The sequence below is a fragment of the Benincasa hispida genome, chromosome 6 (genome assembly GCF_009727055.1).
Source record: "Benincasa hispida cultivar B227 chromosome 6, ASM972705v1, whole genome shotgun sequence".
In the NCBI taxonomy this organism is placed as follows: Eukaryota; Viridiplantae; Streptophyta; class Magnoliopsida; order Cucurbitales; family Cucurbitaceae; genus Benincasa; species Benincasa hispida.
Window position 1 is genome coordinate 36328937 of NC_052354.1, and position 17744 is coordinate 36346680.

General features: G+C 39.6%; 1 protein-coding gene across 1 annotated transcript; it reads left to right on the top strand.

The window, feature by feature from the left end:
• The first annotated feature begins 483 nt into the window (after nt 1-483).
• LOC120079216 lies at nt 484-15735 on the top strand. The gene is made up of 3 exons (XM_039033378.1): nt 484-1011; nt 1170-1429; nt 15579-15735. Exons 1-3 carry the CDS (start codon nt 484-486, stop codon nt 15733-15735), a joined length of 945 nt encoding a protein of 314 aa, XP_038889306.1.
• The last annotated feature ends 2009 nt before the right edge of the window (nt 15736-17744 follow it).

The following is a 17744-nucleotide window of genomic DNA, read 5'->3' on the forward strand; positions in this document are numbered from 1 at the left end:
ACATATCAAAGAACCACGAAGACTGGAGGAAAAGCGATCAATGACTTAAAATTAAAGAAGGTGATGTAAACAATGGGGCCATCGCATCCCTGCAAAATCAAATGAATGCGATGATGAATCTGATACAAGGCATCGCAATCAACAACCTGGGAACAAATAGAGGGCACGTAAATGCAATCGAGCAGACAAGCACAAGTTGTGCTACTTGTGGAGAAGCCCATCCGATGGAAGAATGTCCGAAGAACCCGCAATCGGTTTGTTTAAAGAACAATCCTTTATCCAACACTTATAACCCTGGCTGGAGAAACCACCCCAATTTTGCGTTGAAAAATCAACAACAAAGTTATCAACCGATGGCACAAAAAGAAGGGCCGCTAGAATTTTCCTCGCGGACAAACGGTCAATCGCAAAATCAAGCCAGCAGCTCTCAAGCGCCATCGTCTTCATCTCTAGAGAGCTTACTAAAGCAGTATATTGAGAAAAATGAAACGGTGCTTCAGAATCAGGCGACTTAATCTGCTATCTCGAAATCCAAATAGGCATATTGCGGGCGAGCTTAAAAGTAGACCACAAGGGGCATTGCTGAGTTTAACCAAGCTCCCTCGCAACTCGGGGAATACGAGAAAGGAGCAATGTCAAGTTGTGACTTTGCGAAGCGGAAAAACTGTAGCGGAAGAGAAGAAGGAACCAAGGAGGACTACTCTAGTTGCAATGGAACTTCAGACCCCGTTGACACAAGAGGAACCAAAAGAAAATGAGATGATGAAACCAGAAGTTGCGTCTACTTCTAAGCCTATGGTACAGGGAACTATGAAAGTACAGCTGCCACCATTCTCTCAGAGACTTGAGAAGAAGAAAAATGATGAAGTGCAGTATCATCGCTTCATGGACATGTTAAAACAGTTACATATCAACATCCATTTCACTAAAGCGATTGAACAAATGCTCAAATATGCGAAGTTTTTTAAGGACATGGTGAAAAAGAAGAGAAGCACAGGGAAGTTCGCAATGGTTGCATTAACGCAAAAGTCAAACACCATTATCCCATCGAAAATGCGCGACCCTGAAAGTTTCACGATACCCTGCTCAATTGGCAGGATATTTATAGGTTAAGCGTTTTGCGATCTTGGGCCAATATTAACTTAATGCCCCTTTCAATTTTTAAACAGTTGAATGTTAGACAACTAGCGCCCACGACGGTGACTCTTCAGTTGGCGGACAGGGCCCTAGTTCATCTAGAGGGGAAGGTGAAGGATGTCCTGGTCTCAATTGAAAAATTTATCTTGCCAGCAGACTCCATCATTCTCGATTACAAAGCAGACAAGGATGTACCCATCATATTTGGACGATCAGTTTTATCCATTGGTCGCGCTCAAATTGATGTGTACAAGGGAGAGATCACGCTGAGTATGAATGGAAAGAAGCTCAGGTTTGACATTATTAAAGCCATGAAATATTTAGAAGAAGAAGACCTAATAGATTCTGACAATGAACCTAGTTTTAACGAAGAAGAAGAGTCCGAAGACGAAAATGAAAGAGAGGATGCGACCGCATCCGTAGCAACCTGCAATGTGATCATGGAAACGACAAATAAGGATGAAAAATTGATGTTGAATGCAGAGAGAAAAGTACAAATATCATCCTTGGAACAACCACCGACCGTGGAACTAAAAACCTTTTTAAGCCACCTGAAGTATGTTTTCTTGGGGCAAAATGAAACTCTGTCAGTAATCATTTCCTTTGCACTTCAAGAAGAACAAAAGAATGCGCTACTGAGCATCCCGAAGAAGTAAATAAAAGCAATAGTATGGAGGATAGCAAACATAAGAGGAATCAGCCCCGTATATTGCATTCACAAGATACGTCTCGAAGAAAACCAAAAAAGGTCGATCGAACCTTAACGCAAACTAAACCTTGCGATGAAGGAGGTTATGAAAAAAGGAGATAATCAAATGGTTGGACACAGGCATTATTTATCCAATCGCTAATAGCACGTGGGTCAGCCGCGTGCAATATGTGCCCGAGAAGGGAGGAATGACGGTAGTCCCAAATGCTAACAATGAATTGATACCAATGAGGATCGCCACTGGCTGGCAGATCTGCATGGACTACCGCAAACTCAATGCGGTGATGAAGAAGGATCATTTTCCCTTGCCTTTTATTGACCAGATGCTAGACCGCCTAGCAGGAAATGATTAATTCTACTTTCTGGATGGGTATGCAGGCTACAACCAAATAATGATTGATTCTCAACACCAAGAGAAAACCACATTCACCTGCCCCTATGGAACGTTTTCTTTTCGTGCATGCCGTTCAGGTTATGTAATGCGCCGAGCACGTTCTAAAGGTGCATGATGGCAATCTTCTCTGAGTATCTTGAAGATTTGGTGGAAATTTTCATGGATTACTTCTCGATTTATGGGAAAACATATGAAGTCTGTCTAAACAATTTAGAGAAGATACTAAGGAAATATGAAGAAACAAATCTGGTGCTGAACTGGAGAAGTGCCAGTTCATGGTGAATGAAGATATTGTGCTTGGGCACAAAGTTTCCAAGGATAGGTTAAATGGTGGATAAGTGTAGATTGAGGCCATTGAAAAGCTCCCTACCTCCAGCAAATGTGAAGGTTGTCAGGAGTTTTCTGGGTCATGCAGGATTTGATCGACGTTTTGTTAAGGACTTTCGAAGATTGCTCGACCATTGAGTGGTGCTGCTAGAGGCCAATAGAACATTTGACTTCAATACACAGTGCTCAATGCATTCAGATACTGAAGAACGCATTGATAAACCACACCTATGTTGATCGCACCTGACTGGACACAACCATTTGAGTTGATGTGCGATGCTAGCGGTTATGCGATGGAGGCTGGCTAGCACAAAAAAAAAAAAAAAAAGACAATGCTACACCCCATCGCATATGCGAGTAGAATCTTGAAACTCTGCCCAAGCTAATTACACTACCACTGAAAAAGAAACTTCTTGTGGTGATCTTTGACCTGGAAAAATTAGAGCTTACTTGCTGGGATCCAAAGTGATCGTTCACATCGACCACTTGACAATCAAATACTTAATGATAAAAAGATGCAACGTCGAGGTTTATTCGATGGGTTCTCAACCTTCAAGAATTTAACATGGAAATCATATGATCGCAACGGGACAGAGAAACCAGGTTGCAGACCACCTATCAAGATTAGAAAATTCGGAAGTCGACCACAACCAGTCGAAGGTGAACCCAACCTTCTCAGATGAGCAACTGTTCAAATTGAAGAATTACTATGGTACGCAGATGTGGTCAATTATTTGGTTTGTGAACAATTTCCTGAGAACTACACAACCACCAAAAGAGTCAGCTTAGACACGAATGTAAATCCTATTATTGGGATGAGCCAAATCTTTACAAGAGGTCAAGACAAGATTTTGCATCTATGTGTACCAGAAACTGCACATCGGTGCATACTATCCCAAGGCCATGACTCACCGTATGGTGGACATTTTGGAGGTCAACGCACAACAGCAAAGGTGCTACAAAGTGGATATGTTTGGCCAACTTTATTCAAGGACATGAGAGACTATTCGATGAAATGTGATAGGTACCAACGCACGAGAAACATTTCATGGAAGAATGTGATGCCAATGAACATTATCTTAGAATTGGAACTATTCGACGTATGGGGCATAGACTTCATGGGGCCATTCCAACCATCAAATGGAAATAAATACATTATATTGGCTGTTGATTATGTTTCCAAATGGGTTGAAGCAGTATCCTACGTCGCAAGCGATGTGGCGATAGTCTCCAAGTTCTTGCGAAAAAATATCTTCAGTCGTTTGGGCACCCCACATGCTATAATAAATGATGAAGGCTCCCACTTTGTCAATATCGCCATCAATAAATTACTGCTCAAATATAATATCCACCATAAGGTCGCTATCGCATACCATCCACAGAAAAACGGCCAAGTGGAGGTGTCCAATAGGTAAATCAAGTTGATCGTAGAGAAGGTGATGAATCCTTCACGCAAAGATTGGGCCATGAAGCTGGACCGCCTGGTGGGCCTACAGGACCGCCTATAAAACACCTATAGGCATGCCTTGTGGGCATGCGATCACAGACGATGTGGGCAACAGAGCAAATTTGCATTATCACATCTCATTCTTAACATTGATAATTTTATCATCGTATTCTCTTTAGTTGGCGCAATCATTAAATGTTGATTACTCTAGTTAGTCACCGCATTTTTTTTCCGTACCAATTATGATTTCAATGATGAAACACATGTCTTTATTTCTCATCACATGTACTAAGATCAACTTAAATTCAGGACAATCAATTCATGAAATATTTCTAGTAGCGGTCCACCAACTTTCTTTTAAAATGATCTTTACAAAACTTTCTAAGAGCATCGCATGAATCATTTCAGTCTATCAGCAATGAGGACATTGCTGTGTTTAAATTTGGGGGTGTCGATATTCATTTTCTACCTTGCTACTTTTAGACATTCAAAAAAAAATCATAACTTGAGATCGGATCCTACTCGTAGTTGGATGCTCGCATGACACCCGTGGGGGTGGGCCAAAACGAAGGTAGGAATTGTGATTAACGCATAAATAAAGTGATCGCAACTCCGCTACCAAATAAGCATGAGTTTAGATTGAGAAAGAGTGCCTTGCTCGTAGTTCGATGCTCGCATGATAGCGGTAGGGGCAAGCCAAAACGAAGGCTAGGCACTTGGATCAGCACAAGGTAGAAAAAAAAGGAATAGCTAAACTGCGCAAGGATAAAAAAAATCATTTTGGAAACACGCCGGTTGAAATTTTTTTTTGAAATAATTCATGCGATGTCCTGGAAACAAGTAAAGTCTTTTTGAAAGTTAAACTTACGGTCCCTAAGTTTTAGAAATATTTTAGGAAGAGACCAAGATAGAAATTAAGAAGGTTTTGGTTCATAAAATTTGAATAAGGCACCTCGAGAAATCTAGGTAGGAAAAGGCGGCTGACTCTCTAAGGAAAATCTTTAGTTTATGCTTGAGGACAAACATTATTTTAAATTTGGGGGTGTGATAACGGGTAGAAATGCACGTTATTACAATTTTCTTCCCGTTATCACAGTGCAAAGATATAAAACAATGAGGGAATGCAATGATAAAAATATACAAAATCGTGTCCAAAAGTATTAAACCGAGAATATTGCGATCGCATGCGCCCATTGCATTAAAGCAGTTAATTTACTTATTTTGTGCAGGAAAATGGATTGGCGCAAATGAAAATGCGATCCAAGGAAATCAGCATCCGCGCGCATTAAAGATTGCGACCATAAAGCCATAATAAATCATGATGTGACGGAAAGCTGATAACGATCGAATCCGAATTTAGTTGAAAATTTGTTAACGACACACTGTAGCAAGTACATTCAACTTTTCGATGACCATTAATCGGTGCATCAGATAGAAGATTTAATGACCACCCATCATTGCAATCATTTGAGAGAAAATCTTCTACAACTTGAGCTCCATAACTACCGAAAGCCACCATCGTTAAAGCAGTTCGAACTCTACACAGTTTGCCATATACATAGAAGATAGATCATAGATAGCCGTGAGGCGGAGTCGAGCGAAAAGAAGAAGACGTCGAGAGATCACTCTTGGCGCGAAAGACTGCTGGGAGGCGCTATAAACGGAGCCGAGGAGAGGGCCGCCACTTGCGAAAGCAAGCATATTCTTCTGGGTAGAGTAAAGTAAAAAGACAGTGTAAAAGCCTCGGGAAGCAAGACATTGCTACCAAGCTTCTTATCCCTACTTTCCATTGTTTTTTTGTATTCTGACCTCATCCATAAAATGGAATTCTTATCTCAATATCTGTTCAATCTCTTCACATTTTGCATGAGTAGCTAAATTTCCGAATGGGTTGAGAAGTACTTCGCTAGCATGACTTGAGATCTTACTTTATGCGATCATCTTGTCTTATGTATGCGTCCTTCACCCTTTAGAGATACTTAAGAGAGTAGTCTAAAGAAAGAACCTAGACTTAAGAGAGTCAGGTTAGAATCTGGGCTTGAGAAGGTCAGATTAGAACCACATAAGCAAGAGATAGAGACTTAGAGATAAGTTATGTTTGCTATTATGCATCACATGCATCCTAGAAATAGGATATGATAGAATGCAGTCACTGATGCGTTGTGAATGCGATGAAATAATGGTGTGTAATTGCGATGATGGTTTATGCGTTGCACATGCAAGTTTTCCTAGTAAAAGCCAAGTATAAATCCTACAAGGTTTCTTGGTAAGCCTAGGGTCGAACATAGAGACTACTAAGACAATATGCGATGATAAATTTTGATTCTTTTGCGGTGACAAAAACAAACAAGTGGTTGATGTGTTGTTTAAGTATAAATTCTATGTGATGGAATTGAGTAAAGAGTTGATGACAATGAAAGTTATAATGAGTATGTGAGGAACAGGTTAAGAAGGGATTTAGCTAACATTTCCTAAAATTGCATCCAAGTTATGCGATCATGCTACACACACACAACAACATGTCATCTCTCAATGCAAATGCCATAGTTCCTATTTCTATGACACATACAATGTATACGATAATGTCGATAGGACTTATGTATAAGACTCTATTCTTGTCTATGCAATGATGAATGACACATACATAGACAAGGTGATAGCATACTATCATATCCTATTTCTAGGGTGCATGCGATGCATAATAGCAAGCAGAACTTATGTCTATGTTTCCATCTCTTGCTTATGCGTTTTTATCTCTTGCTTATGCGTTTCTAATCTGACTCTCTCAAGCCTAACAGAACTTCAATTTGCAAAACTTTTTCTCTTGACCTTGGGCTATGAATCACTCGGGCTGTACTATATAAATGATCTTCTCAAGATTGTCAATCAGAAAGGTCGTCTTGACGTCCATTTTTCAGATCTCATAATTATAATAAGCTGCAATGAACAGGAGGATGTGGGTGGACTTTAACATGGCAACAGGCGAGAAAGTTTCCTCATAGTCGACTCCCTCTACTTAGGTATAACCCTTTGCCACAAGTCGAGCCTTGAAGGTTTGTACCTTCCCATCAGCACCCTTTTGTGCTTATAGATCCATTTAGAACTTAGAGGGCGAACCCATTAGGCTGATCTTCAAGATCCCATACTGAGTTGAAGTACATCGACTCCATCTCAAAATCCATGGCCTTGACCCATTCATCCTAGTCAGCATCCTCCATTACCTTCTTATAAGACAACGGATCCTCTACATCGCCATCTGCTACCATGGCAAGGATTTCTGTGAAACCCATATAGCGAACAGGTGGGTTTGTAACCCTTCCACTACGTCGAGGTTCCCTCAACTCTTGAGGTGGAACCGACCTACTGAATGAACTCCCATCAACAACTCTTGTTGATGTAGTAGGCTCTTCAACAACTCTTGTTGAAGTTTCAGTAGTTTCATTGGAAAGCTCACGTAACACGACTTTGCTTCGTGGACTGTGCTCCCTTATATGATCCTCCTCCAAGAAAGTAGCGTTTGTTGAAGCAAACACCCTATTTTCCGTTGGATCATAAAAATAACCTCTCATGTACCTTTGGGGTAGCCTACAAAGAGGCACAACCACGACCGTGGTTCCAACTTCTTGGGATTAGCCTCAAGCACATGTGTAGGGCAACCCCAAATGCGGAAATGACGTAAACTAGCTTTACGCCCATTCCACAATTCAAGAGGTATTCTTGCAACACTCTTGGAGGGAACACAGTTGAGTATGTATACCGTAGTCTCCACTGCAAAACCCCAAAAAGAGTTCGGTAAGGAAGCATAACTCATCATCGAGTGAACCATGTCTAACAAGGTTTATTTCTCCTCTCTGCTACACTATTCTACTGAGGTGTACCCGGTGCTGAGAGTTGGGAAACGATTCCATGTTCTATCAAATAGCACTGGAATGCCGAGTCCAAAAACTCTCCACCCCGATCCGATCGAAGTGTTTAAATCCATCTATCCAATGCATTTTCAACTTCAGCCTTGAACTCTTTGAACTTTTCAAAGGATTCAGACTTTCGTTGCATAAGATTAACATACACATACCTAGAGTAATCATCAGTGAAACTGATAAAATACTCATAGTCACCTCAGGCTCGCACATTCATAGGACCACAAAGGTCAGAATGTACTAACTCAAGAGGCTACTTGGCTCTCGAACCTTTTCCAGTAAAAGGTCGTTTAGTCATCTTACCCTCAAGACAAGATTCGCACACAGGTAAAGAATTTTCTTCTAACTCACTTAGAAGTTCATTCTTCACCAATTTCTCAATCCTATTGAGATTGATGTGCCCTAAACATAGATGTCAAACTTGGGCATTTTCTTTTGGAAAAATTCGTCGACATTTTGATTGAATTACGATAGTTCTGAACATTTCAGTATTATGGAGGGAATTAATGGCTAACGACCTTAGTACATATAAATTCGATTCCAGATTGACTGTACAAATAAAAACACCATCTTTATGAATAAACGCTTTATTCATATCAAAAGAGACAGTATATTTACATTGCAATAAAACTTTACAGAAATAAGGTTCCTTTTTAGTTCAGGAACAATATATACATCATTTAAAATAAGATACCTATTTTGTAAAGCTAATTGAAGTCCTCCCACTGCCACAGCTGAGACGACGTGCCTGGTGCCTACTCGCATCGTCATCTCACCAGCCTCTAGCTGTCACCTAGATCTAATCCCCTGAAAAGAAGAACGAACATGGTTAGTGGCACCTGAATCAATTATCCAGGCAGAATCATCGTTCTCCACTAAACAAGTTTTAAGCACAAGTAAATCACATTTACCTTTATCGGCCTTCGCCTTAGCCTTGGCTACTTTCTTCTCTTTCAGATACCGAGGACAGTTCCTCTTCCAGTGTCCATCTTAGTTGCAATGGAAAATTTTTCCTTTAGCAACTTGTGGACGCCTCCTTGGGATGACAAGTGGTGGGTTAACAGGTGTCTTCCCTTTTCCCTTACCACCCTTTTTTTTCTTCCCCTTTGCATAGTTAGAAGTAAAAGGTGCAGATTTCGTTCCTGAGGTCGAACCTCTATGGAACGTCCTAGAGGATGAAGCAACATTTGTCTCACCCTTCTACCTCTCCTTACATTTTAGTAAAATGTATGCCTACAACTCGTTGAGGAGAGTTATAAGGTTATACTTCACTTTGTTAAGAATCACATTACTAACAAAGTGCAGGAACCTCTCCGACAAAGAATGCAGGATTATGCTAACCTGGCTGCTGTCATCGATGGTAGACCCATTCAACTCCGCCAAATTAATGTGGACCATCATGTTGAGCACATGTTCATGAACAGAGATGCCTTCTTGCATTTTGGAGTTGAATATGTATTTATAAGCCTCATGCATAAACTATTCAGATGGTTGTCCAATTATCCCCCTCAGGGACTCCATGATCTCACACGCTGAGACCATAGGCTCATGTTTCTTAGCCAAGACTTCAGTAAGATTTACCAAGATGTAGGCTCGGGCCTTCTCATTCGCCCTTGTCCATCGCTCGTATGCCGCTCGAAATGTGCCTGTCGAACATTTCGAGCGGCATTTGGAGCTGAAATAGAAGGACAAGCCTCCATGAGAGCGAACATGAGATCCTCGATGATTAGGATCATCGTGATCATGTGTTTTCATGTTAAGAAATTATCGCCAGTAAGTTTTTCGGCACTTAACAACGATAACGTGGCTATTGTCATTTGAAAATATTGCTGAAAATACAAACAAAACTTTATTAGATTTTGTTAAACCACTTTTAAACCAATCAATTTTGCAAAACAGATTCAAGTACCCTAAGTTATAGACTTCTATTTTGCAATTGTCATTTGAATCGCCAATAAGTTTTTTGGCACTTAACAACGATAACGTGGCTATTGTCATTTGAAAATGTTGCTGAAAATACAAACAAAACTTTATTAGATTTTGTTGAATCACTTTTAAACCAATCAGTTTTGCAAAACAGATTCAAGTACCCTAAGTTATAGACTTCTATTTTGCAATGATGCCCCAGTGAGGTAGGACAAATGCCACCTGTGGGGTGATCAGTTGCCTCTTCACTGGAATGAGGCATTCTCAACCATTAGATAGAACCAACTCTTGGAACTAAACCTAACAGCAACCATTTTTTGGTCCAGAATCGTTAACTTTTAACTATTTTGCATAAGTGTAACCCCTCGCTTTCGGTGCCAGAGTCCCGCCCTAATGTGCTTACTGTAGGGAAAAGACAAATTAGGACAAGAGACTAAGTTACCTTATCCTCTTACAGAAATCAAATAAAGAAAATGTGTAAACTACCAATCCTTTAGGGGGACACTCCCAGGGTGCCTCGAGGCGATGTGCAATAACTTTATTCAACCTAACGAGGGAGACCGAGGGATATGCTGTCGTATTTCTCGCTCCCACTTACTATTAACATTCTCTCCATCCACCTTGATATTGACCTACCCAAACACAATCTGTTGGGAGGACACGCCAAAGGTGTCGTAAGGCCAAGGATAGATCTCACGGTGTGGACTATTTAGGAGAAAAGTGAAAGGTTTAAGTGAAGCATCTCATGCCCCAAGTACCTCCCATTAACCTAGACAATCCGGCTACTAATTTTAGTCTAAGTCATCTTTTTATACTCTGTTCATAACCAACGTTTGTCTATGAAATATGAACAAGTTCAAGTAGTCACATTTAAACATTTTAATGAATTGTCCTTAACTTTCCTGCATGCATCAAATCTATCTACTTCACCTTTCCAGGCAAGTTCCCAGGTAGGAATGTTACGTTTCTGTCAACTTAAATACCCCAGCCTAGACAGAACTTGCCTTAGACAAAAGGTCCCTTAGATTTGCTACATTTTAACCTTTTATTAGCCAATTTAATCCTATTAAACTGATTAAAATATTAAAGCCTTAGGGTTGCTAATCGTATTATAACCGTGATCTTAGTTCTATGTGATCCAAGTTTTAAACACTTTAAAACCATGAATTAAACCTAAGTGAGCATGTATGTCTTTCTTATTTCTTTTAGTTCTAATTTCTCTTTAACTTTTAAAAAGAAACAACTAAAACCGTTGCACACAACGAGGCATTTATAACATTTATAAAATAACCTATGTGTCATGTTCTATGCAATGTCCGGTCATTACTATATATAACTTTTATATAACATGTAACAACCAAGAAAACATGCTATCATTCACCCTTATACTATAACAATTATAATATAAAGATGATGCATGTCAATGCTTTTTATGCATGCATAAATATCTCTTATATTATATGATGCATGAGCATGCTCTTACATAATTAAAAACATGCTTCTCTAAATTCTAACAATTACAATAAAGAGATGATGCATAACCTAAGGTGAGAATTAACATATGTACATACAATATGACATATAAAAAACATACATCGCATGTAATAAATAAAAGATTAATGGACTGGAATGAGCCTTTACAAAAAATCGGAATGAAAAACCCTATCTATTACATTTTTCATCAAACAAACCGGTCCACAAGCGAACCGAGCCTTGAACCGCTAGGAGGTCTTCATCGTGTAGCAAACTCCAGCAGGTAGACGATTGTTCAGCGTGCACCAGATGATAGGATAATAAGTAAACAATCACGTAGACGACGACGAGGCTGCAAAGCCCGACCGTCCATGCGATCGTGTAGCGTGACGACAGGTAAACAATTTACCTTGAGTTACTAAATGATCGTTTAGTCAGTTATTAAGCGATGAAGCTTGCTGACCTAAATAATCGTTCATCTTCTACACGATGCGTGCAACCAGGTAAACGATTTACCTTGCGATACTAATAAATCATTTAAGTCAGTACTAAGCGATGAAGCTTGCTGACCTAAACAATCATCTAGCATGCCCGCGCATTAACGATCTGCAGCATCTCATCGTCTACACGTCGTGATACTCAACGATCGCTGTACTCGATCGTCAACCCGATGCGACCAACTCTTGATCGCATTCCTCATCTTTTAATCGATGCGTTCATCAGCCGATCGCATAACTCCTTCATTTATACGATGTATGATTGAAATCGCGTAGAACTTTTTCTGCACGATGCGATTAACCCTAGATCGCCTCCTTCCTCGAAGAGCCGCAACGCTTGCCCAGAATTTCAACTCAAAACTTCAACGCTTGCCCAGATCGCCTCCTTCCTCGAAGAGACTCAAAACTTCAAACAAACTTTGAATACAGACTCGATAACAATTATTAATTCCCTAAAATGCAAGGGCCTTTACAAATAATCGCAAATGTAAAAGGATCTTAAACAAACCGAGGCTAATCATCCCAAAAACATCCATTAATCTGGCACATCCACAGTAGATTTAACAATTAAACAACGTAGAAATGCACTGACCACGAATGTAAAAGTCATTTCGTTGCAATAGATGAAATCGAAGTATCAGAACTGGCTCTGATACTAATTGGATCTGATACCAATTGAACGATCCCATACCGAGAGTTCCATGAGCGCGTTCGGATTGCTCCGATCTCACCATGACCAAAATATAACAATATACATTCATCACATACAGTTATGGAAATAAATCTAATTATCGGCATGCTAAGAACAAACAAAAACATAAGGGATAGAGTTTTATACCGGTTGAAGACTATCTTCACACTTCGAAACTCTAATGCAGCGGAAACCCTCCAAGAGATCTACCAACACCCGACGGGAACGTCGACTGCAACAATACAATCAATGCAAACACGAATTCCGCAATAGAGACGACACTTCCACTAATGAGCCCCGGGTATTCTCAAAGTGAAAACCCAAAGGGTGGGCTTTGGTGAATTTGGTAGAGAACGGAGGAAAAACGAGTCATGTAGGCGATAAGCAAATAGGAGAGAAAACAATGCTATCGTATAGCAGAAGTGCTTATCGCATAGAGGAGCTACACGGTCGTGTAGGAAATGATGAATGATCGTTTAGAAAAAGGTGTATGATCGTTTAGTCAAATCGTGAGGTGGACGATCGTTTAGGTTGAGAAGCAACTATCGTATAGGCTTTCGGGTGATCGTTTCATGAAATCTTTTGGGCGAAAGAATGAATATCGATTGCATGACACAAAATGAAAACTTTTTTCATTTTTGACTCATCAGTTACCATAACCGATGTTGCCCACTAACCCATGTCCGAACGTGGAAAAAGGATTAATTATCATATAATTAATCAAATAATTAATTTATATTTTTTAACCTATAATTTGATATCACATATCTACTATAGTATTTTCTCTTCTACTTGTTATAAATCATATTTATATCTAATTTCCTCCATAATAATGTATCTCATACATTTAGCCAATTATATCATATAGAATTAACTAGTCCAATTATATTATATATAATCAAACTTCTTCTTGTCAATTTGAACATTTCAAATTAACCCAAATACTAGTTCTCGACTTTATCCAAGCTACCCAGGGGACCTAATGGACCTATGGCTTGAAGCTCCAACGATACGTGAGTAGCTGACTAAACTCTTTAGCCACGAGATCACCATCCGTTAATTGTCAGGAATTCCACTAAAGACCAACAGTTGAACTCTTCTTACCACACATATATTTCTATATCCATCAGACATAACCAATCATGAGTACGACGACCCTTCAGATGCTCGTACACGTACAGGCTGTCAATTACCGTTATGCCCACTGTAAGTTTACATTCGTCACGATCCTTAAGTACTACTAGTTCCTCTAATGAACAATAACAACGTAGGTTCCAACTTATGTTTGAACACCTCTCGGGCCAGGGAAGGTGTGTTGCACCAACATTGTTTAAGCCCGCGACAACTCAGCCCTTAAGAGAGCCATCTTCTTTTCTAACTTACCCCTAACCTCGAGGAAGGAGGGAAATTTTCATTTTGTGGTAGCGGAGTCCCAACTTCTAAAAATCAGACGATCCCCAAAAAAAGGGTAGGTTTGAATCGGCGATCTGCCCACTCGCACCCATACAAATCAAAGGACCGCCCTCAATGGTAGAAGTTCCCAACTCACTCAAGATTGAGGTCATGTTACCTATGCTCATCCTAGTGAAGCGTAGTCTCTGTCATTAACGATGTTATATAACGAGACGTTAACACTTCGTGGTCAGGTCTTATACAAACTCTTTTGTATAGGATGCCCCTGCTCGCATATCCCCAACACGAATAATCAGGATCAGATCATCTGTGACAAGTCACAACACTTGTGACCATTCTACAAAGCGAGCTGCATCCGTAGCATTACCAGGATAAGGTTTTCCTCCTATATCCATATACTACAAACCATTTTGGTTATCACTCAAGAAATTGTCCACTTGTATGTCACCACATACATGCTTGAGTCACATACAGATAACCAGGGATTTTATGTCTATTGGTTTGTGGTAAAGCAAATAAAACAATTAACCGAGCAAAATACAAGATGTGAAGTAAATATCATATATTAACAACACAAGTGTTCGTACAAACAGTTTACAAACTATAGGACACGAGACTTTAGGGCATCAACCCCAACAGCATAATCTTCTGGGCAGAATAGAGTAAAAAGACACTGTAAAAGCCTCGGGAAGCAAGACATTTCTACCGAGCTTCTTATCCCTACTTTCCATTGTTGTTTTGCATTCTGACTTCATCTATAAAATGGAATTCTTATTTCAACATCTGTTCAATCTCTTCACATTTCGCATGAGTAGCTCAATTTCTAAATGGGTTGAGAAGTACTTAGCTAGCATGACCTGAGATCTTCACTTTATGCGATCATCTTGTCTTATGTATGCGTCCTTCACCCTTTAGAGTTACTTGAGATAGTAGTCTAAAGAAGGAACCTAGACATGAGAGAGTCAGGTTAGAATGTAGGCTTGATAAGGTCAGATTAGAACCACATAAGTAAGAGATAGAGAGTTAGAGATAAGTTATGTTTGCTATTATACATCACATGCACCCTAGAAATAGGATATGATAGTATGCGGTCACCTTGTGTATGTATGTATCATTCATCATCGCATAGACAAAAATAAAGGCTTAGACATAAGTCTTATCGACATTGTCATATACATCGCATGCGTCCTAGAAATAGGAACTATGGCATTTGCATTGAGAGATGACATGTTGTTGTGTGTGTGTAGCACGATCGCATATCTTGAACGCAATCTTAGGAAGTGTTAGCTAAATCCCTTCTCAACCCGTTCCCCGCATACTCATTGTAACTTTCGGTGTCATCAACTCTTTACTCAATTATGTCGCATAGAATTTATACTCAAACAAAATAGCAACCAAACTTATTTGGTTTTTCCACCACAAAGGAATCAAAATTTACTAACGCATAATATCTTAGTAGTCCCTGTGTTCGACCCTGAACTTACCAGGAAACCCAATAAGATTTATACTTGGGTTTTACTAGGAAAACTTGCATGTGCAATGCATAAATCATCATCAAAATTACACACCATTATTTCATCGCATTCACTACGCATCAGCAAACCTTGTATTGAATTATAAAAAGGGTCATTTTATGGCTTCTCATAGGATTGTTTTAGGACATGTAGTTTCTGAAAGGGGAATTGAGGTAGACAAAGCTAAGATAGATGTTATTGCTAACCTCCCTTATCTTACATTTGTTAGGGAGATTCGTTCTTTTCTTGGTAGCACAGGTTTCTACAGGAGTTTCATCAAGGATTTTTGAAAGTTGGTACTACCGCTATCAACATTGCTTCAGAAGGATGTTCCATTTGATTTTAACAGGAAGTGTCAGGAGGCCTTTGACACTTTGAAGGAGAAGCTGACCACCACCCCGATTTTGCAAGCTCCAAGATAGGATGTACCGTTTGAGATCATGTGCGATGCTAGAAATCTAGTAGTGGAGCGGTACTAGAACAAAGGGTCAACAAGAAGAGTCACGTCATATATTTTGCATCAAGGACCCTAAACCCTACTCAGATTAATTACACCACGACTGAGAAAGAATTTCTGGCTATCGTCTTTACTTTAGATAAATTCCATTTTTACATTCTTGGTTTTCCTATTACTATCTTTACTGATCACTCTGCTCTCAAGTACCTAATGACCAAGAAGGAGTCAAAGCCCCAACTTGTGCGTTGGATGCTTCTCCTTCAGGAATTCAATTTGACTATCAAGGACAAGAAGGGAGCAAAAAACTTAGTAGCTGACCATTTGTGCAAGATAGTACATGAAAAGGACCCTATGCCTGTATGAGAGGATTTTCCAAACGAGTTCTTATTCCAAATTGCCACACCCACTCCATGGTATGTTGACATGGTAAATTTCCTAGTTACTGGTTAGTTCCCTTACGACATTCGTAGTTTTAGGAAGGCCAAATTAAGGAGTGATTCAAAGTATTTTGTTTGGGATCCATCATACTTTTGGAAGATTTGTTCTGACCAAATCATTAGGAGGTGTGTCCCAGATGAAGAGTTTGAGTCCGTGCTTGCATTTTGTCATGAGATAGCCTGTGGTGGGCATTTTAGTCCTAGGAGAACTACTAGAAAAGTTTTGGATAGTGGGTTGATTTGGAATTCTATGTTCGCTGATTGTTTTGCATTATGTAATTCTTGTGAGAGATATCAGAAATCAGGATCTTTGTCTAGGAAGAATGAGATGCCATTAAATTCTATCTTAGTGTGTGGGCTATGGATTTCATGGGCCCCTTTCCTTCTTCATATGGCTTCCTTATATATTCTTTTGGCAGTTGATTATGTTTCGAAGTGGGTTGAGGCAATCCTCACTAGGACTAACAATGCTGTTGTGGTTTTAGGTTTCTTAAGAGCTCACATCTTTTCTAGGATTAGTATACCTCGAGCTATAATTAGTGATCAGGGTACTCATTTTTGCAATCGGACCATAGAGGCACTCACGAGGAAGTATGGAGTTCATCATCGGGTTGCCACTCCGTACCACCCTCAAACAAATGAACAAGCTAAAATATCAAATCGTGAGGTCAAAAGTATCTTGGAAAAGATGGTCAATCCAACCAGAAAAGATTGGAGCATGCGCCTTCACGATGCTCTTTGGGCCTACAAGATTGCATTTAAGACTCCTATTGAAACAACGCCCTTTAAGCTTGTCTATGGCAAAGCGTGTCATCTATCGGTTTAAATTGAGCATAGAGCATATTGGGCTATTAAGCAATGTAACATGAACTTAGCTCAAGCTGGTGAGGAGTGATTATTGGAACTATAGGAATTGGAGGAACTACGCTTGGAAGCATATGGGAACTCAAGAATTTACAAGGAAAAGTCAAAATTAATACATGATAAGGGTCTCTTGAGGAAGGAATTTTGAGTTGGACAGAAAGTGTTGCTTTTCAATCCAAAGCTATCACTTATGCCCGGTAAACTAAAATCTAAATGGTTTGGTCCCTTTGAGATTATTAACTTGTTTTCGTATGGTGCAGTGGAGATTAGGAGTCCGAAGAAGGGGAAAGAGTTTAAAGTGAATGGGCACCACCTTAAAATTTTCAATGAAGGAGAAGTCAACGTTGTTTGCTCAAGATTCATGTTGATTCCACCTTCTATCACTTGAGCCCGTATCACTAGGTGTTAAGAAAAAGACGTTAAATATTGCACTACCTTGAGGCAACCAAGAGTTTGAATTTCTTATGCTTTCCTTTCTTTGTTTTGTTTTGTTTCTTTTATATTCCTTTTTAATTAAAGAGAGGTTGACTTCATTTACTTT